The sequence below is a fragment of the Trifolium pratense genome, linkage group LG4, assembly GCF_020283565.1.
Source record: "Trifolium pratense cultivar HEN17-A07 linkage group LG4, ARS_RC_1.1, whole genome shotgun sequence".
Lineage (NCBI taxonomy): Eukaryota > Viridiplantae > Streptophyta > Magnoliopsida > Fabales > Fabaceae > Trifolium > Trifolium pratense.
Genome location: NC_060062.1, coordinates 44,537,663 through 44,560,458, shown reverse-complemented (window position 1 = coordinate 44,560,458; position 22,796 = coordinate 44,537,663). Strand labels below are relative to the sequence as shown.

Genomic DNA, 22,796 nt, shown 5'->3' with positions numbered 1-22,796 from the left:
TCTTCAGTGTCTCTTAACTCAGGTAAGCCTTTAACCATATGTTTCTTGTTCAGAACCCTTAAGCCTTTGATGCTTAGGTGAGCATACCTCTTGTGCCATAGTTCAGTTTCCTCAGCTTTTGTAACTTGCAGACTGTTTGGTATTATCACAGTTGCTCGAACTATATACATTCTATTCATAGTCATTTCAGTGCTTAAAATGAGGCCTTTTTCTTCATGAAAGAGTTGACATACATTGTTTTTGAATACAATGGTGAGGCCTTTCTGTTGTAGCTGTCCAATGCTCAGCAAATTGTTTCCAAGGCCTGGGAGGTAGTACATATCAGTGATGACAATAATCCTTCCTCCAATGTCCAATCTGAGATTTCCTTTTCCCATCACAGCCATCTTTGAATCATTTCCTAACTTGACTGATTCTCTGAAAGTTTCATCAAGATCAAACAGCCAATCTTTAGTGCCAATCATGTGATTACTGCACCCACTATCAAGATACCAAGCTTGATCCTTTCTCTCTATGTTCTGCTCTGAGTATGCCATCAGAAGCATTTCGTCTTCAGTTTCAAACTCTGCAAAGTTTGCACTCTTGTCCCATTCAGGGCACTCATTTCTATAATGTCCCAATTTGTGACATTTGAAGCATTCAATGAGTTCTTTACTCGTTCTTCCTCTGCCTCTCCCTCTTACTGAAGAGCTTCTCCCTCTTCCCCTACCACCATTGGAGACTTTGAGAGCTTGTTCTTCACTATGATTTTGCTTACCTTTCATTCTTTGTTCATGAAGCAAGAGACTACTTTGTAATTCATCAATGGACATGAGAGTCACATCATTTGATTCTTCTATGGAGCAAACTACATAGTTGAATCTTTCAGTCATGAATCGCAAAATCTTCTCAACAACTGTGATTTGCTGAACAGTTTCTCCATGTGAAGTCATGCGATTAGCAATTGCTAAAGTTCTTGCAAAGTACTCATTAACACTTTCACTCTCCCCCATTTCAAGAACCTCAAATTCACGCCTTAAGGCTTGCAATTGCGCGCGTTTCACCTTCGTTGAACCCTGATACTTGCGTCGCAAAGCATCCCATATATCCTTTGATGTGTCTCGTGTCAAGATTGTGTCCAAGATTGCTCTATCAATCGATTGAAATAGGTAATTCTTTACCTTCAAGTCACAGAGTTTGCTTTCATTTGCAGCTTGTCGTTGTTCCGCCGTTGCATTCGCCGGAGCTACAACAACGCCGTGCTCTATCAGACTCCAGTATTCTTTAGAACGGAGAAGATTCTCCATGAGCATTGACCAATGGTCATAGTAACCATCGAACTTTGGGATTGCAGGTTGAGCGAAATTGGAAGATTCCGCCATGATGGTGATGCAAGAACGAGTTGAATGAGCTAAGAAAAATGAAGAACGATCAAGAAATGTGGTGGAATTGAAGCAGAACCACCGTAACTGTCAAGAACACCACCGTAACTGTCACCGGAAACTGCAGTTCCAGCTGAAACAGATTTTCGCGCGAAATTTTTTTGGATTGGGGCTTAATTTGATACCAATTGTTGATCAAATGGTTCAGCTTATCATTTACTTCTCAATCAAGGCCTTATATAGGCTTACAATCATTGGGCCAGTTGGGCCTAACACTTTCTAAAGCCCAACAAACCAAAGACTTGTTAATCAAACCCTTAACATTGTACACAATAAATTTTGGCATGCCTTGACTCCTAAACATGTTGTATGGGCAGATTAAAACTCATTACAATAATAAATTGAAAATTTGATTTTTCTGTTTCCCCAATCAACTTACCCATCCCTTGGCTCCTATACAAAGACTATATAGCATTACAATAATTAATAAAGTGAAAATTTAATTTTTTTTTTCTCCATTAAACTTTACCATGGTTTATATATATTGATGATATATAATAGTAAATCGAAAATCTCAACCTTGCTCTTTTTTTTGGGGGTTATATCATTTAAAAAAATTAAACATGTTTTGTTACATAATTATATATTAATTGCTATATATAATATATAATAGATCGATACAAATATTTTGTTACACATAGAAATCATGACTTCTTCTGCTAATAAATTCTTCACCATCTTTATGTTCCTATCTCTTGTCATCATTCTCCTTATTTCCACAAGTGGTACGAACTAACTATTGCAATTTATAATATTTCTGAGACACTGATTAAGAAAATAAAATAAGAAAGTTTTATATTGAAAACATTATCTTTTACATTTTTAAGAAGTTAATTATAATGTACAAGATTTTGCTTAAAAAAAATTATACAAGTTTTAATTTTTTTTTTATATTATATATGTAGTTTTTTTAACTAGTACCTCAGAAACCTTAGTTAGTATTTTCCTTATAATATATATTCTCACGAGCTTCTTATTCTAAACCTAATTTAAACTTTTAATTAGCTTTTTAATCTTTTATTTTTATGTTTAGAGCCGCATGGAATGTTTAGACGTCGTTGTAGAGAGAGAAGTCAAACATCGAAAAAAGGGCCTTGTAACGACTCAGAATGTAATTCAGGGTGCGTAAAGTTGGAGAATGCAAGGTTTGGTGCTTGTCAATTTCCTAGTTGTCCTGGACCTTTTGGTGTTTGTCAAATCTTGTATTGTTACTGCTACTTCAATCGCAGCGAATCTACGCACCCACATTATTTTAAACATGTTTTACACTTCGATAAGAACCTACAAAGAGGTTAATAAAATTGTTGTTGGTTTAGCTAATCTTGATTGTAAGGTAGTAAATGAGATTCAAGTGTATACTATTTTATTAAGAAGGTTTAAGTAAATGTATGTTATTTATTATTTTTTTTGTTGTAAATGTATGGTTCAAAATGATAGGTCTAACATATTCTCACCTTACTTTTTACAAAAAAATTATTTGATTTCTTGCCCAATAAACTTTGCCATGTCTTTCAAAAAAAAAAATTACCATGTCTTACTTCCTGAACAAGCTATATGAACAGGTTAAAACAAACTAATAATAATAAATTGAAAATTTTATTTTCTACCAAATAAACTTTGCCATCAAGTCTTCGCTCCTAGTTTTTATTTATTCAAAAATAAAGTCTTGGCACCTAGCTAGACACACTGTATGGAGCGTATTGAATGAAATGAAGGATCATTATCCTAAAGACACTAATTAAAAAAAAAAAAACCATTTTATTTGCTATCACCAATTTATTGAAATGAAGTAGACAATCTAGAATGTTTTATTGAATGAAATGAAGGATCATTATCCTAAAGACACTAATTAAAAAAAAAAAAAAAAAACTTAGAATAACAAATGTTATAAAAAAAACCTTTAAAAAAAAATGTTATAAAAAAATCAAAATTATCATAAAAAAGTAAAAAAAAAAATTAAAAGAAAAAAAAATTAATACCGCACTTTTCAACTTAGCATTATATATTTGTTTTCTTAACAAATATCTTAAATACACTCTTTAACATTCAGTAAATTTTAATTTTGATTTTCACCAATAAACTTTGTCATGCCTTAGCTCGTAGACAGGCTATATGGGCAAAAATTAAAATAGATTGATAATAATAAATTGAGAATTTGATTTTTGGTCCAATAAACTTTGCAATGCAGAGTATAGAAGATGTCTTCATAGATTGATAGAGACGTTATAGTGTGCATAGAGTTATAATTTTGAATTTTTCATTTATTCACTTTAAGGAATAAAATTTTGGTTATTAGGTTACTTAACAAAAAAAATATAAGAATTAAAACTTTATAGATAAAAATAAATTGAAAATTGAGTTTTTGGCCCAATAAACTTTGTCATATCTTGGCTCCTAGACATACTATATAGGCATATAAAAATAAATTGATAAATAAATCAAAACTCAACCCTTGCAAAATTTTCTAGCTAGATCATTTCAAAAAAGATAAAAAATAAACTAATTTTGTCATCTTTATCTATATTGCTTAATATATATACATAGACAAAAATTTTGTTGATACCTTTTGTATAGAAAACATCATTTACATTTAGAAATCATGACTTTCTCTTGTTGTAAATTCTACATCATCTTCATGTTTCTATGTCTTTCTATTCTCCTTGTTTCAACACAAGGTACAAACTTATCTATTTGCCATTCACAAAATAAAACACAAGGTACAAACTTACTATGCAACATATATATATTTATTTATTCTCTCATATTTATTCAATTTTAAACCTTATTTACATTCTTAATTTGCTTTCTTTTTTTCTCTTTCTATGTGTAGAGGTGGAAGCAAAAATTTGTAAAATTGAACGTAATACAAGATTGAAGATATATGGTTGTAATAAGGACATGTGTAATGTAGACTGCATCGAAAAGCAGTGTGCATCTTATGGTGTTTGTGTGCCTGTAGTCATAATAATGACATTTTGCTATTGTTACTATAAATGCCCCCTTCCAAGTCAAGAAAATCCTTAGGGCTAAAAATGGGATCCGGATTTCGTGCAGTCATCTTTTTGGTGCAGTTATGCATTCAGGTCATCTACAGTTGTCTGATCAAGATTAGACGGTTATGATTTAAAAACTTATTTATTGACTGCATTTGTTTAAGCCGTCCGATCTAATCGGACGGCTATAAAACGACTGCATGGAAAAGTGACTGCACCAGATCCAATTCCCTAAAGGTATTATTATCTCCCTTCTAGAACACTAACTAATGGGGCTCGAATTTACAATGTCTCAAATGCAAGACCTAATATTTTACTACTATCAAATTCCTATAATTTTGTCACATCATTTGATTTTTATAAGTATATTTTGGAAGTAATTGTATGATGTGGAAAAATAATAAAATTTTATTGCGTATCAATGTAAATTTAATTTACAATTACAATGTTTATCGTTTCAACTCATGCATGAAATTTGTAAGTTTGGGTCGGATTTGGCCAAATGTGTTGCATAAATAAATTAAAATTCTTTGGTTTAAAATAAATCGAGTTTACATATGATAAAAGATTATTGTAGCTCTAGCTAAACACATTTCAAATTGTTAGATCACTAGTTAACACTCATGAAATCTTAACTTATTTATCTTGTATTTTATGAGATTTATTGCATTACTAAATGACCTATATAGATATGTTTCAAAAAAAAAATGATTTGGATTTTTGTTAACAAGTGGTAGTGTGGTACGATAATAATCTTTGGAAGGAACTAATAGAAAAACAAAAAAAAAATATTGTATTTATAAGTATCATTCTTCGGAAACATTAGCGAAAAAGATGTTGAAATAGCTCTTAGTGAGACAGTGAAAACCACTTGTGCGGTTGTTCATGGATATATCGAACAATTTATCTTCCCTCGCGTATAGGGCATTATCTAAAAATGCAATCAATCGACCACCACCACACCGTGGTCGACACTCTAAAGAGTAACTTGACCCATATTGCATGGTGTCAACATGAATGTTGTTTTCTTTTAGATAGACAAAATGATAAAGACATTATAAACTCACACACCGGGGCGATTATGCCGCCAGGCATGCCCGGCATGTGCCCAGGCTCTCAATTATTTTATTTTTTTAGGGTTCTTACTTTAATCTGAAAATTCGAATGTTTGAGTAAGAATTAATAAAATTTAAGTGTATATTCATAATCCTCATGAAATTCTGAGCAAAATGGTATATTTACTTGTTTTTCAAGATTTTTTTTTTTTTTTTAAACAAAAAGGGTGGTAGCAAACAACTAACCAACCCCAAATATATTAAAAAGAGAAAACGACATACAATATGGAGGGGACATAAAACCGAAACTCCATCAAGTACAATATCTAAAGCTTGAGAAACCTAGTTTGTTTTTAGCTAAATTATCAGAAATAAACACAGGAGCTTGATGCCAAAAAGTGAAAGAAGATAAAGCACAACCATGATTTGCAAGGGAGTCTGCAATTTGATTTCCTTCTCTGTAAATATGAGTCACTATGCCATTCAATTGACCAAAGAGAAACATGCTATTGTTCCATCGGTTTCTTAAATTCCAAGAAATCACAGAGTTAGAGTTTTGGAACGCTAGGACCACAAGAGCTGAATCAGTTTCAATCCAGATGTTATGCCATTTCATTCTGTGAGCAACTTCTATAGCTGACATTGCTGCACACAGTTCAGCTTGATATGAGGAAGCAATGCCCAAAGACTCAGCAAAGCAATACAACAAATCTGCATTCTGATTCCTAAAAATACCTCCACACCAAGCTAAGCCAGGATTGCCTTTTGAGGCACCGTCAATATTGCATTTAACCCAATTGAACAAAGGAGGCTGCCAAATAATTTCTTTGATGACAGGAGTTTTAGGATGATGAATGTTTACATTAAAATGTTTCAAAATGATGAAATCTCTAATGGAGCAAGAAGAGGTCTTTGTAGAGTGATTGCCCGAAAGAGAAGTATTGGCAACAATCAAGGATATCGAAGATCTCCAGTTGGTGTGTTTATCATTGAACCTGGCGTGATTTCTAGCGATCCAAATAGAGCTAAGCAAATTGACCAAAGCTGAGGTAATAACGGTCTTACACTGAGGAGACCAATTCATGTCACAAATCTTCCACATATCCTCCATGGAGGTAAAGTGCATTACCATATCCAAACAGCTTGCAAACCATGACCAAATATTGACAGCAAACTCACATTCAAAGAAAATATGAAAGGAAGACTCCTCAGATTTGCAGCAAAGATTGCACATAGAAGGCAAATAACAACCTCTAGATTTAAGATTTTCATCAGTTGGGACTTTATTATGCATCAGCCTCCAAGCAAGAATAGATTTAGAGGGAGGTATATCAGGACTCCATATAACTTTGGCCCAATGTAAATCTTGAAGAGGTTGCATTTTGAAACAATATGCATCATTCATTTGTAATTCACCTGAATCAGTGTGCTTCCAAAGCAATTTGTCCTTAGAGGGCACAGTAGGGATAGTAACTTGATGAACAAGAAAGCTGATAGCAGTGAATTGCCGAGACAATTGAGGGGGTAAATTCCACTGACCATTGTGAATGTAATCACTAACAGTGGAAGTGAGAGCTTGACTGATGTGAGAAGGAATGTTAAACACCTCAGAAAGAATGGATCCACACCAATTATCATTCCAAAAATTAATATCTGTTCCAGTTCCAAGTAGCCAGATAGAATTTTCAAAAATAGTTGAAGTTTCCTCCTTGATGCTACTCCATATAGAAGAGAAAATGTGATGATGAATGATTTTCCTACCTCTCAAAACTCTGGCTTGAAGGAGCTTTGCCCAAGAGCTCTGAGAATTGAACAAGGACCAGCAAAGCTTTAAATTTGAAGCTTTATTCAAATTAGACAAAGATCTTATATTCAAACCCCCCCTGAGAAAAGGGCCTGCAAAGTTTTTTCCAAGCAATAGTGACTAATTTCCTTTTATCAACATCTCCACTCCAAATGAAATTCTTCACGTCTTTTTCAATCTTTTTAATCAAGGAGGCAGGCCAAGAGTAGAGGGTAATGCTATAAATTAACATGCTTTGAACAACTGATCTAACAAGTTGAACTCTACCAGCCATAGACAGTAAAGAGGCCTTCCAAGCTGATAATTTGGAGTGAATTTTGTCAGCAATTGGTTGTAACCAGCTTGCCTTAGGCTTACCTTTGAATAAAGGGACACCAAGATAGTTAAAAGGGAGAGTGCCTAACTTAAACTTTAACAGGTTCACAATCATATTAAGACGGCCTTGAGTGATGGAACCAGAGTATATGGTGGATTTATCTGTATTAATGTTTTGACCAGACTGAAGGGCATAAGTAGTAAAAAGATCCTGGAGAGCAATGAGACCTGCTAATTTTCCTTTACAAAAAACCATTAAATCATCAGCATAAAAGGTGTGGGAAGGAACACTGATGTGTCTAGTTCCCTTGATAAGATCAAGTTTCCCATCATGAACAAGCTTTGAAATACTTCTACTCAGGACATCTTCAGCTAAGCAGAAAAGAAGAGGAGATAGGGGGTCTCCTTGTCTCACCCCTCTAGAACAATTAAAGTATCCCTCCGACTTGCCATTTATAGAAATGGATAAGTAAGCTGATTTGAGGATAACATGGATCTAGTTACAAAATACATCGTTGAAACCAAAACACTTTAGAACCTTCAACAAGAAAGACCATTCTAAGGTGTCAAAAGCTTTAGATATGTCAATTTTAAGAGCTAAATTACCACCAAAGGATTTATTATGAAGTAAATTAACAGCTTCTGAGGCAATACAAAGGCAGTCCTTAATATTTCTATCATGAATAAAGCCCATTTGTTCGAGTTGAAACCTGGTAAAATCCAACTGGTAGAGAAAAACTCCAAAACAGCATTGCAAACATCCATCTTTTTCAAGATTGTTTTAATATAAAGCCTATATATATATATATATATATATATATATAGAGTCAGGATCCGTTGACACCAACTAGTTTGACACCAAATGTTACACCTCTCAATAACGTTTTAACCGATATAAATTTTATAAAATCCACCGTTGGATTGAAAGTTTACATCATATAGATCATTTGTGTAAAATTTCAAATAAATCCAAAATCATTTGATATGTTATTGAGATACATCAAAATTAACGGTTTTTGTATTTTTTTAAATGCCGTTAATCTTTATGTGTCTCAATAGCATATCAAATGATTTTGGATTTGTCTGAAATTTTACACAAATGATCTATATGATGTAAACTTTCAATCCAACGGTGGATTTTATAAAATTTATATCGGTTAAAATGTTATTGAGAGGTGTAACATTTGGTGTCAAACTAGTTGGTGTCAACGGATCCTGACTCTATATATATATATATATATATATATATATATATATATATATATATATATATATATATATATAGAGTCAGGATCCGTTGACACCAACTAGTTTGACACCAAATGTTACACCTCTCAATAACGTTTTAACCGATATAAATTTTATAAAATCCACCGTTTGATTGAAAGTTTACATCATATAGATCATTTGTGTAAAATTTCAAATAAATCCAAAATCATTTGATATGTTATTGAGATACATCAAAATTAACGGTTTTTGTATTTTTTTAAATGCCGTTAATCTTTATGTGTCTCAATAGCATATCAAATGATTTTGGATTTGTCTGAAATTTTACACAAATGATCTATATGATGTAAACTTTCAATCCAACGGTGGATTTTATAAAATTTATATCGGTTAAAACGTTATTGAGAGGTGTAACATTTGGTGTCAAACTAGTTGGTGTCAACGGATCCTGACTCATATAATATATATATATATATATATATATATATATATATATATATATATATATATATATATATATATATATATATATATATATATATATATATATATATATATATATATATATATATATATATATATATTAATGAAGATATATAGGGGAGGGATCAAATTACACCGGTATAACAATTGAGTAATGTTACACCGCTCAATAACGCTTTGACAAATACAACACAGGTCGCGCGTTTTGTTTAAAATAATGCTTCATTAATATATATATATATATATATATATATATATATATATATATATATATATATATATATATATATATATATATATATATATATATATATTATTAGTTAAAAACGGTCCGTTCCGGTTGAATCCCGATCGGAAAACCTTAAACCAATAAACATTCGTGCATTTGCAGTTAAAATTGTGCCCAAGCTTAATATTATTCCTGGAGTCGCCACTGCTCACACACATAAGTGGAGGAGTCGGGGCTCGAACTTTGGTTATGTCATCCAGCCTAAAAATTTGAGTATTTTTTGCCAATCGAGCTAAGACTTATAGACGTGTCAACATGAATATTGTTAAAACCAAACACACACTTAGTAGATAGTTTGAATTTATTACCTGTAACATGCTATAAGGGTCTTGAAGATGACCGTTCATAACCAAATTTTAATAGTTGGTCATAGAATAGCTGCACTTGCATTACAATATTTAATGTAACAAAAGTTTAGGTCAAATACAAGTACTACACAACCACAATTGCAATCTTACTGCAGCAATAAAAACATTAAAAACAAAGTCACTAAGATTTGCTCTAGTGGTGAGGAATTTGGGTAGTACGCTATAGGTTCTGGGTTCGATCCTCAGCTTCAGCTCATTGTAAACAAAAAAAAAACATTAAAAACATGTTTACATTCATGGTGGATATCATTATCATGTAAGGGAATTGAAAATCAATGCAACTAAGTGATTAACTACTTGGAAAAAATTTCAATTTATAAACCATAAGCTTATCGACAAAAAATATATATATAACCAGATATAAAAGAAATAATAGCATCATGAACCGGTTCTATTCTATATGCTACTTATTTGTTTAAGCGGTAGCATTTTGATAAGTTAAGAATAATATAATTGAAAATTGATCCGATAGCAAAAAATGAACTGTTAGAACTGGAAGTTTCCTCCTCAAGCTCCACTCTTGAATCATAAATTTCTAGAGACATCTATTTCTTGCTCCGCTTCACCACTGACGGAGAAGTCAGTCACTACTTGCTTACCGCCACAATCAACTCCATTCGACGAAGGTTCGACTTCTACCAGTCCTGGACTACGACTTTTCTTGTGTTCTAGAATATTTTGTATGGAAAAACGTTTAAAATTCAAGTAAAAAGTGATCCATGAAAAGACATGAAATAGTTGAAGGAGAAAAGAATGATTACTTTTGCAGGTTATTGTCTGTCGTGTCATCGTCAAGAATTCTTCCCATTTGAACTTACTCAATTCGCGCTTTTGTTCTTCGGAAAGCTCAAAATTTGGTTCCCTCCCACACATGAAAGCAGCCCTGAAAATAAATAGAACACTCAGTAAGTAGCTAGGTCATAGTTAAGGACAAATTGTTCAGGAGAACGCAAGTTCGACTCCTAGCTAGAACAATTCTTGGCCGGGTTTTACTTACCACCAGTCAAACTCCAAATTACCAAGGCCCTATACCCCTGGGAACCAGAGGGTTAAGACCGCAAAAAAAATGTATTATGAAAATCTATTACAATACTAAATTATCATACACATCATATTTTTGTCCGAAGAGACTCGTTGTTGGTATGAAAATGTTAGAATTCAAAGTACTACCTGTCATACAATCGAGCAGCTTCTTCCTGTGACGCAAAGGTCCCTAGGTGGATCTGTTTCTTGTCCACTTTTATTGCTGCTTGCCACTTCATATTTTTGAAATACACCCCTCTCATTAAGCATGGTTCTTGATTCTCTCTATGTTTTCTTGAATGTCGCTTTCTACGTTTAACAGGAGGCCCTGAAAAATGCAGTTTGAAATAAGTAACTAACAGATAGATAAGTGTTATATGCATATGCATGGTTGCCGAGTCCAGGTATGTGCATGTTCAAATAAAATAACAAACCTATGCTTTGTTGACTAGGCTGCTCTTTAGACGGGCTAGAACCAGATACATCCGATGATCCTGATTCATCTTTCACAACGGTATTTTGGGAAGTCTGGAGAAACACAGGCGACATAGTTTAGTACAAGATCCTGGTTATCTAAGATATGAATGAATATAGAATAAATCTTTAATTATATCAACTAGGTGAACATCTATTCGGACTTTCAAAGCCGTATTTCATAAAAGCTAATTGATTTATCAGTTGATACTTGTTGGAAATCATATCGAAATTCAAATTGTGAATTGTAGACCTACTTTCCGAATTGTGAATTGAATCTTATTATGAATCGAAAGATACATTATCATTAAAATTATTTTTAAGTAAAAACAAGTAGCATAGTACAATTATAATCTAATATATCATCTACTAACCTCATAGTAAGATTCAAATCATAAATCAAATAACAAAATAAAAGCGTCTCACTATACAAAATTGACAAAAAATGTGGTCGGCTACACTAAGTTTAGGTAGTGATTCATTAAAATGAATCAGGATTCATTATAGTGAAACAGAATACATTGTAATGAATTGGGACTCAAGATATATGATTCATGTTCAAAATAAATCATTGTATGTAGCATCACAAAATTTGAACAAACCACTATTTTCCGCGATTGACAACACTAATATCAGGTTAGGAGTAGAACCTATGAAGCACGGACATTCCTCGGATTAGGCATGTCCCGGTGTCGGACACGCGTCGGTGTCCGAAACGACACCGACACATGTGATTACAGTGAATTATGTCATTTTCTCAAATTATTATTGGTGTCTATGTGTCGGTGTCTGTGTTGTGTCGTGTCTGTGCAAATATTCATTGAATTATAGATAAGAAACAGAGCATCAAAGCACCAGAAATATTCAATAATTTACTTGTAGTACCTGTGTCCCTGTACTGTCCAAGACGACGCTCACGATATCCGAAACCACAGATTGTTCACTTTTAGGATTAGCATTCTGACTTGAATTTTCAAAACGGGCTAGATTTTCACAGTATAGAGGAAGTGGAGTGACAAATGAATTATTTCCTGAGAAGGTCCAAAGGCATTACTTTAGCATTACTTTATCTTGTTCCGACAAATACAACCAAAATTAAATATAGACGTCTATAAATATGTTATATCAAACAGTTACCTGAGCATAATCCCAAAAGTCTGCGCCTTCTCAAGCTTACCATTGTTACTTCCGGTCGATTATAAGTGCACAGCGGTTTACTTATGATACCAATTTCCCTTCAATACAAAAGGTAGAGTACCTAACACTAATAGAACATTTTCAGAATTTCAGCAAAGTGAAATGAAAAAGTTGAAACCATAAAGGAAGGAAAACATTCCAAAACCAGTAAAACATCGTTAAAAAAATAAATCGTAATAATGCTATAATTCAATCAAAAATAAGTAATAACAAACCATCTACCAATGAGTAATGGCTAAGGTAATCTTAGAAAGATCTACTAATGCACGATAAGAATAACCTTATGTTTTTTTTGTCAACGATAACATAGTCCATTCATTCAATCAGCTAAACAGTCAAACTTCACGTCATGCGTAGATCACTACCTACTATCGGGGTAAAGTACAAAATTAATGCAGAATCAAAAAGATGCAACTATAAGCACCAGAAGACATGCGCCTGACTTATACATCTACCAACTCACGACTAACTTGGCAAGCTAAGAACAAAAACAAGCAAAGAGAAAACACGGTTGCATAGACCCAAAAATAAACTAGGATACCTAAATTCAAATTTGTCATATCATATATTTATCACTAAATTCAAATATTTTAGACATTTTTCTGTCCAAAATTTTGAGGCCTAAAGCCCTAATTTGGGCCGCTTGGCTGGCTGGCCGACCCTGATAAAATGCAATCAAACTGATTAAGGCTTCAATGCTTAGACCATCAAAACAAATGCAGATAAACCTTGATCATATCACCGTAGAATTTCAACTATTGTTATCCGAAAAAACAAAACCTTTATCAACAAACAATCATTCAAAACAGAATTCCAATTTGATCACAGCAAAAAGAACAATTAACTCATCTCAACACATAAACCCTTATTACCTACCAAAAACAGACTCAATTTAAAATAAAGTTCTTACTATAATTTGCATATGATTATTCCCAACAAAAGAAATCAAAATTAGAGATAAAACCAGAAAAAGATAACAATTCACCCTCAAAGGAACCTTCTTGATATGAACTCAAAAATATATCAACTTTGGCGAGTCAACACTATAAACCCCACCACCTTTTTTTCTTGGAAAGTGGTAACAGAAAAGACCAAGACAAACCCAATTGACCACATAATCAAAAACAAAAATACAAAAGTCACAAAGTCAACAATTTAAAACAAACCCAAAAAACAAAACAAGAAAAAGACTAAGTTTTTAAGGCGTCAACGCAAAATGCACCATGAAAGAACCAAAAACAAAGCCATTGATAAAAGAAAAACATTGCCTGTACCTTGAAACAAAACCCCAGATAAGCCATTGTTGTTGTTTTGTACTTTTAAGAAGATGTTGGTGATGGTGGTGTGACATGTGAGGTTCAAAAAAATTGTGTTTTTATGTATCTATCAATTACCCTTTGTGATTTTTCTCGTGTTTTTGTGTATGTAATGTGGAACAGTGGTGTGACAATAGTGTGTGTGTGTGTGTGTGTGTGAGTGTTTGTGTGTGACAACTTTGGTGTTGTGTGCTATGAATTTGTGACGGTGGTTGGTTTGGTTGAAAAGTTCAATGTCAATGATGTTAAAAAGAAAAGGGTTAGGTGATTGGGAGATAGAGGGAACTTTACTGTGTTACCCTTTTATTTTTTGAGATTGTGTTACTTTCTTTTTTCTTTTTTTTTTGAGAGAAGTACGAAGCTTCTAAATCATGATTTGATTTTGTATGGTTGGTTGGTTGATATATTTTTGGGTTTTTTTAAATAAATCCTAGAAAATAGGAATTGGAGTTGTGAGGCTTAATTTTAAGAATCTGTGGTAATTAGTGCTACTAATTAAAAATTCATATTAATATATATAAAGGAGATTATTGAATTGAATTTGAGTAATCACATAAAATGTATAACTTAACAATTTCAACTCAGATATATGGGTTGTTTGCGGTATTACCCTTTTTGAAATTTTGTTGTTTATGAAGTTTTTAAAGCTTGATTTTGCATGGTTGGTTGGTATATTTTTAGTTTTTTTTTATAGGATTGGATTTTGTATGCATTGGGCACTTAATTTTTGGTGTGATTAGTACTACTATTTAAAACTCTTTTTTTTTTTTTACCTAACTATTTAAAACTTTATACACTAGAATATGAAAATTTACAATATTATCCTTTTTGAGATTGTGTTGTTCAGGGAGTTTCTAAAATGTGATTTTGCAAGGTTGGTTGATAATTTTCTTTTTTTTTAAAGATAAATCCAACAAATAGGAATTGGATTTCTGTGCCTTAGGCACTTTATTTTAAAAGGAGTGACTAGTACTACTTGGACTAGCGAGATGTTTAGTCGTCGTTTGGATCGGGTGAGATTCAAACTTCTCATTAAGCTTGCCTCGTCTTTGGAGGTAGAAGGACCAATAGGTTACGAAGATGATATCTTGATGGCCGAGTAGTTAGCCTATATAGGATGGATAGACCGGGTCATAGCTTAAGTGGTAGGTAAAAAAAAAAAATAGACTCATGTTAGCTCAAATGCTCTTCCTTCTTCCTTATGAGGGGATATACTCGCCACCTCCACTAAGCTGGAGCTTGGAGGCATATATGTACATCCACTACCAGTTGAAATCTCGTTCTACATACCTATTACACTAAGGGGATGTTTGTTTCAAGGTTAGGAATAATATTCCTGGGAATATATGGGTTGGAATAAATATACTCATGTTTGTTACAAGGTTGACATGAAATTATTCCTGGATATGAAGTTTCCTTGGAATAAAATAACTTCCAATAACTTCTCTTATTCCAATGATTTTATTCCCAAGGAAATGGGTGGGAAAGAAAAGTTCCCATGAAAATGGGAATACATTTTGAATAACTTCCAATAACTTCTCTTTTACCCACTTTTATCAATAATTCCTAGGAATGTAGTTAATATGAACCAAACATGTTTTTTCTAAAATACCTGGGAATAAAGTTTCCATTATTATTTTCTGGGAATATGATTCCTGGGAGTAAAATTAACAACCTTGAAACAAACGTCCCCTAAGGCTTAATTCAACATCATTGTTGACAAAATATTCTCACAAATAACTCTAACAAGAACCTTACTTAAAATATATCTAATCATAATTAAATAAATCAATTAACAAAAAAGTGTAATAAAAATATATCTCCCACTCGAATTACATAACTCACGCTCAAAAAGAAAAAAGTCATAAGCACACTAAAATAAATTGGACCGGGATTTTATGTATTTGTTGTTTCACTCAGTTATACGTGGTAATTGATTTTGGTCATTAATTTTAAATTGGACGGTTCAAATTACATAGTCGATTTTGTACAGTTAAATAATCTTGTTCATTGGTTTAAATTGGACTGGTAAAAGTTGTAGCTATTGATAGTGACGGAGCCAGAAATTCTATATAGAGGGGGCATTAAATAAATAAATAAATTTATAGTATTAAATACGAAGTATATATTATATTTTATTTCTAAGAAGCATAAATATATATTATAAATGTTCTCTACGACCTAATATATAAGTAACTAAGCAATGTTTCATTACTATTTAACTAAACATTATATCTATCTATAATGTCAAAAAAAAAAAGAGTAACTAAACAATTATTTAACCAAGGTTGTTAAAATCTCATTTTAAAATGCAAACTCTATCGATTCTACGTTTTTATGTATGACTAAATCACTACAAGAAAAACGCCTTTTATTGGCGGCCAAAAACCGCCAGAAACAAGGGAAAACCGCCAGAAACAGCTAATTTAGTGGCGGTTTACTGGCGGCCACGATGCGCCAGTAAATAAGGCGACGGTAACATTACTGGCGGCCAAAGCCGTCGAAAACCGAGCTGACGAGACTTACTGGCGGCCCAGACCGCCACTAAGTAACAACGGTCAATTCAAAGACCAAAGAAGTTACTGGCGGCCTTGACCGCCGCAAAGTTTAGTGTCAGAAGGTCAGTTTCTTTTGCAGGTTGCGTCAGCCATACTGGCGGCTAGGACCGCCACTAAATTTGCCCAGATTTTGACCATTTAGCGACGGTTTGGACCGCCACTACAGCATTTTCAATTTTTTTTTAAAAAAACGTTTTTAATTAATTATTTTTTTAAAAAAAAACCATTTTTTTAAATATTAATTGCTTTAAAAAACATTTTAATTTATTTAAATATAAAATTTAATAATTAATTATTTTGTTTTAAAAAAACATTTTTTTTTAATATTTTAGTTGCTTTAAAAAAACATTTTAATTTATTTAAATATAAAATTTAATATTTTTAATAATTTTATTTATATTTATTTAAAAAAAAACGTTTTTTATTTAAATAAAAAATTAAATTGTTAGTATTTCGTTTATTAATTAATAAAACGTTATTATTTATTATTTTTAACACTTTTTTTTAAATAAAAATTAAAACATAATTATCATTTTACATGCATGTGGTTAAGTTAAATATTAATAACTATTTTTCTTTTTACACGATCTAATAATTTTGTTAACAAAAATTAAAAATATAACTTTTAAACATCACATTAAACATATAACCGGCGAGAATAACTTTAAAAAAAATCACATTAAACATGTTAACCAACAATATATTTTAATAATAACAAAAAAAATACTAACTTTAAAAAATCACACAAACATATATATTATACAAACCAAATAATATTACTTACTTGTTGTGCCGGGTAGTGTCTGACTTGGAGTTATTTAAACTAAGCTCCCAACCACGACAACGGACGAACCAACCATGAATCTTTAAATAAAAAGGAGAAAAACAACTATTAATAAAAATATATATAAACATTACAAAACAACTCATAAAGTTTTTTTAAGAAAAAAATTGAACTTACATTTTTATGCTGAGAAAGAGTGGTGTCTACATTATACTCCTATGTACAAATCGCCAGACAAAATAACACTTGCTACAATAAAATTTAAAAACTAACTATTAGCATAAACACAATTTATCATATCAATATAAACATCAAATATTAAACTTGCATGAATATTAGAGAAATACTTACCAAAATGAAGAAAAACAAGAGTGATATGATAAAAAGTTGGAGAATTTTTAGAGTTAAGAATTTTTAGAGAGATGTTGGAGAAATTTTAGATAGAGAAAGGATTGTAGGAAATGAGAGTTGTGAAGTGAAGGAAGATATATATAGAGGGGATAAAATTCGTGAAAATCTGTTCTTGGAGCTTATTGGCGGTCAAAGCCGCCACTAAGCCCAACGGTTATATTTTTTTTCAATTTCCAACCACTTTGCGGCGGCCCAGGCCGCCATTAATGTCTGGGCAAGTTTCAAGAACATTACCGGCGGTCAAAACCGCCACTAAGTCCACCAACGGTTATATTTTTTTTCAATTTCCAACCACTTTGCGGCGGTCCAGGCCGCCATTAATGTTTGGGCGTGTTTCAAGAATATTACCGGCGGTCAAAACCGCCACTAAGTCCTCCAACGGCTACTTTTTTAAATTACCAACACTTTGTGGCGGCCTAGGCCGCCAGTAAGGTCTGAGGCGCCATTTTTTTTTTTTAAAAAATATTCTTGGTTAGTTAGTGGCGGCCTGGACCGCCGGTAATGTCCAAGACAATTACTGACGGCCAGGACCGCCAATAAATTCAAATTTTCGTAATTAAATATTATTTGATAAGTTTGTGGCGGTTTTGGTTGATTATTGGGGGCTTAGGCCGCCAGTAAGCTACTGAGGGCCAAAACCGCCAGTAAATTTCGCCGGTAAATGAGTATTTTCTTGTAGTGAATCAAAGCTAAATTAGTTTTGAGTGAAATCACAAGTCAAAATAAATTTACATGATTTCACTCTGTGTAAAATTGGTAAAATCATCTAAACTCGCACATTTTCACCTACAATAAATTCATTTAAATTCGCATATTTTTATCTACTTTGATGATTCAAAATCTCAAAAGACTCTTCTTCTTTTTTTTTAATAATAGTACATGTTAATAATTAGAGGAGTAACAATTTTTTACACTTACTTTTTATAATAGTATACTACATCCTTTTCTTTCTTATAAGGTTCGATGAATAATCATTAATGTATATGGTCTATATATATTATTGATCAACACATCGATTATTCTAAAAGTGGATTTAGTAAGGACTGGAGGGAGTACGTTAGAAAAATAAGAATTTTTAGTACTCGTGTGTTTCCAACAATGTCTTATTTTTATTCATGTCTGCCAAAATAAGAAATTGAAAAAAAAAAACCAAAGAATAGATGAAAACATGTGACGCACGAAATATATAAGTAATTATATTTTGATAAAATAATATAATATTATAAAATTTCATGCAATCTAAATATAATAAGTTATTTAATAAATAATAGATACATAAATGTAATAGGGCTTTCGTAAAAATAAAATAATCGGGGTTAAAATTTACAATACAATCACTTTATATTTCTATCATATATAATAGTCATTCTTACAGGACATACATGATTTAAAGAGTCGTGTTTAATACGGTACATTAAATATTATTCTTTACAAGATATATTGATGGGTGCGTATATAGTTGTTGATGCTATTTGTTGAGAAGTTCAGAACTTTTTTACATGTATATTTTCAACCAACACCAACACTATTTAATATTGAAATGCATGACTATAGTCATAATTAATTCATGAGAATAAGAGAAAATCAATTGAATGTGAATTATCTAATATTTAAAATAGATTTTTTAATTGAAAATAAATAATATATTATTGTTTTTATATTTTCTTTAATTAATATTCATCACACTTAGATTTTTAGATTAAAAACAAAATTCTTAATATCAGAGATATATATGACGTAAACTCTACGAATTTACGAATATATATACTTTACGAGTTTACGAGTCGAGTTTACATTTCGATTCCACCTAAACTAAATGAACTGACGTAAAAACTCGATTCTGACAACCTTGTATTTAACTATTGATCTCCCATGCAATTTTGCAATCTTGATAAGATTCATATCAGATAAAACTCTTTTAACAATTGTAGTTGTCACAGATAGTATCAAAGATTACTCTAAAAGTAAATATATCAATAGATACACAACATGTTACCAAACACATCTTATATTTTTAAAACAGATCTATAAGCTAGTCCAATAAAATTTTTTTTACGCAAACTAGTCCAATAAACTATAAGCTAGTTTATTGATATTATCAAACATTGAAACATAGCTTAATTGAATTTTTGAAAGGGTCATACCGACTTATATATCCAGAACACTAATTAAGGAAGGCAAATAAAAGAATGTAAATTTTAAATTAGAAAAATTACTTTTTAATAACTTTTAAAAGTAGAATAAACAATTTTCTCTAAACAATTTTACACGGACTAGAATTTTCTTTTAATAATATGTGTGTTGTGTATTTTATGTGTAGTGAGTGGATGGAGAGGAGTACAAATTTTAGACTCACATAAACAAGTTTATGTTGGAATAAAATTGAGAAAGTGCCCTTGAAGAGGACCCATCTTCTGCTAATGCACTTGTAGCTGCATCTTTAAGCGCTTCAATTCTTTGTTGAATCTCACTTCTTTCTTCACTCAACATTAGAGCTCTAATCACCTCAGCAATTTCATTTCTATCCGCAATGCCATTGTCATTAAACTTTACCTTTAAACCTACTTCGAGTCCCTCTGTTAGCAAAATAGCATTCATTCTCTGCTCTCCAAACAATGGCCAAGTTATCGTTGGCACTCCAAACAATGGCTTAGTATTTGAGTTTGTGGTGCCCAAAAAGGAACAACTAAACCTTGTTCTTTTGTTCTCTCTAAGAATCCATGTGGTAAAAACTTCAAAATGGCATCATCATCATCATCATCATCATCATCACTCCCAACAGTAACACTATAGGGACCTACATAGGATGAATTACTAGGTTCTCTCAAAACCCACAAGAATTTCACACTACTCAACTCCAACCCGAAAGCTAGTTCATTGAGTTGCTCTTGAGATAAAGTTCCTCCGCTTCCAAAGCACACAAACAAAACCGAATTCGGTTTTTGTTTGTCCAACCACTTCTCGCAATCAGACCCTTTTAGCTTAGTACTTTCTGAGCCACTTTGTATAATTGGTCCGACTAGATATACTTCGGTGTTGTTTTCGATTGTGTTATACTTTTCTTACAAGGCTTTGATTGTACTTTCCTCCATTTCTGAGAAGGTGTTAAACAATAAACCATTAGCGAGAGAAAAATTCTTTGAATGTTGAAGAAATAACTTATAAGCAATACTAGATCGATGGTGAAAAAAATCTCCAGGAAGATCTTGGCCATGAATAGGTATGCAACCCGGAATTCGAATAGGATTGGGGTGATCTATGTAATCACATGAAATTTGTTCATGTAGTGTTGACAAATGCAAGTGTAGTGAAGTTGTCATAGCAGAAAGTGGATAGTATATGAAAGATAATAGGTTGAACTCTTTTGCTATTTCTAATGCTTGACTTGCTAAAGGATCAGCAACTAATGCAACCACCGGATTGGTTGAACATAGTGATTGCAGCGAGTTGCGAAAAGATGGCATGGATTGAGCCACCGCGAGTTGGATTTGCGTGACACCGTCTTGTGGTAAATCATGTTGGTTTATAGGTGGAAGGAAAGTGTAGTTTATGGATGGAGGAAGAGATTCAAGTAATTTGAGGGTGGCTTGAATTGGTGCATCAATGATGGGGAAGATGCAAGTGACATGAATGTTGTGATGAAGATGAATGAGTCTCTTGCAAAACTCAATGATGGATGATTGATGACTAAATGAAGGGATTGAAACTACTACTATGTGACTTGTTTTAGCCATGGAATTGTAATTGCTAAGTTCTGGCCCTTGGTTTGGTTATTTATATATCTTACTTTTGAAATCAAGTTTGAGATTTGAGTTTATTTTAATTTCCACATGAAAATCAAGTTTGAGATTTGAGTTTATTTTAATTTCCACATGAAAATCAATGAGTGTACTCCATTAGAATTGTATGCGAGGCTCCCATCCTTTTATTTAAGAGGAGTGTTATCTAAAGACAAAATTTCGGGACACAAAATTGACAAACATTTTTACCCCTCACAAGCACGGAAATCAATGCATGCAAATAATATTAAAAAAACAAAAAATGTATATTTGTTATATTTTTGTTTGAAAATTGTGCTGGGAATAACATTTTCCTTTATTTAATGTGAACTTGACTTTAGTACAAGGTATATAGACTTTTTTTAATCATCTAATTCTCAGAATAAGAGTCTCCGATAATCGTATTATAAGTAAAATTTAACAAAAAAAATTATAATATTTTAATTACAAGTTATAGTTTTTGTCTAACATGCATGTCTCAACAAAAACGTTAACATCGTCGATTTGTACTTGTGCATAGTGCAAGATATGATGATCTCTCCTTGTGGACCATAAACACCACCCGTTTTGGCAGGTTATGATATTTTATTTCCTCGTGGACCATATTTTATATTTTATTTGAGTATAATACTAACATTTTATTTTATTTGGAACCATTGGCAAAAAATATTAATGGTGGTGAAGTCCCAACAAATAATTGTGAGAATGATTAACAAAAATAATACTACTACAGTACAAAGTTATTAACTGATACGGAACTTTTTTTTTTGACAGTTAACTGATACGGAAAAGTGTATGAATTTATGTTGAGTTGCTCACGATCAAGCATTGTGATGATGTGGCACTCTATAAGAAAAGTTTACAATCTCTATTAAAAAACATTTTCATCATCTCCTTTAATTAAATCATTTTAATTTTAATTATCTTTAATTAAATCATTTTAATTTTAATTATCAATATATATTATCACTATATAACTTCTTACAAGGGACCAACTAACTAAAATGAAAAATTAAATTAAAAGGGGCCAATTAATATATAAGATTTATATAACCACAAAATATTCATGACTATTGGAATTCTTTCAATACTAATAAAAAAAGGAATCATTATATATAATTTGATCAATCCCTTAAAGAGCTGAATTTAATAATAAAAAAAAAATGTGTGTCTCTCTTCATTGCATAGTTAATTGGTTCCTAAATGAATTAAAAGGGACCAATATAACCACAAAATATATTCTTTCAATACTAAGAAGAAGAAAAAAATGTGTCTAAGACTATTGGAATTCTCTTCATT

The 22,796-nt window shown here is 31.9% G+C and overlaps 1 protein-coding gene, 2 long non-coding RNA genes and 1 pseudogene across 5 annotated transcripts; 2 read left to right on the top strand and 2 right to left on the bottom strand.

Annotated features, from left to right (window-relative positions):
- The first annotated feature begins 1,958 nt into the window (after positions 1-1,958).
- LOC123923907 lies at positions 1,959-2,822 on the top strand. The gene is made up of 2 exons (XR_006814511.1): positions 1,959-2,146; positions 2,455-2,822. It is a non-coding gene; the product is annotated as an uncharacterized LOC123923907 (long non-coding RNA).
- A 586-nt stretch (positions 2,823-3,408) lies between these two features.
- On the top strand, positions 3,409-4,758 carry LOC123923906. The gene is made up of 2 exons (XR_006814510.1): positions 3,409-4,138; positions 4,252-4,758. It is a non-coding gene; the product is annotated as an uncharacterized LOC123923906 (long non-coding RNA).
- A 5,526-nt stretch (positions 4,759-10,284) lies between these two features.
- On the bottom strand, positions 10,285-14,179 carry LOC123923905 (ethylene-responsive transcription factor-like protein At4g13040). 3 transcript variants are annotated; one of them, XM_045976654.1, is made up of 7 exons: positions 13,924-14,179; positions 12,590-12,716; positions 12,338-12,483; positions 11,413-11,506; positions 11,126-11,306; positions 10,717-10,838; positions 10,285-10,623 (listed from the first exon to the last, which is right to left on the bottom strand). In XM_045976654.1, exons 2-7 carry the CDS (start codon positions 12,630-12,632, stop codon positions 10,481-10,483), a joined length of 729 nt encoding a protein of 242 aa, XP_045832610.1. In that variant the 5' UTR covers positions 12,633-12,716; positions 13,924-14,179; the 3' UTR covers positions 10,285-10,480. The 3 variants fall into 3 exon arrangements, with proteins under 3 accessions (XP_045832610.1, XP_045832611.1, XP_045832612.1); XM_045976655.1 differs by lacking the exon at positions 13,924-14,179 and adding an exon at positions 13,560-13,889; XM_045976656.1 differs by lacking the exon at positions 13,924-14,179 and adding an exon at positions 13,635-13,889.
- A 5,853-nt stretch (positions 14,180-20,032) lies between these two features.
- LOC123923904 lies at positions 20,033-21,646 on the bottom strand (annotated as a pseudogene).
- Between the last annotated feature and the right edge of the window lie 1,150 nt (positions 21,647-22,796).

What these genes read in the sequence shown, in the direction of transcription:
- LOC123923905 (XM_045976654.1), bottom strand. Translation starts at nt 12,632, where the DNA reads ATGGTAAGCTTGAGAAGGCGCAGACTTTTGGGATTATGCTCAG. An exon ending in ACTTTTGGGATTATGCTCAG is followed by an intron (nt 12,484 to 12,589) that starts GTAACTGTTTGA and finishes GGACCTTCTCAG; the next exon opens with GAAATAATTCATTTGTCACT. An exon ending in ACAGACAATAACCTGCAAAA is followed by an intron (nt 10,624 to 10,716) that starts GTAATCATTCTT and finishes AAAATATTCTAG; the next exon opens with AACACAAGAAAAGTCGTAGT.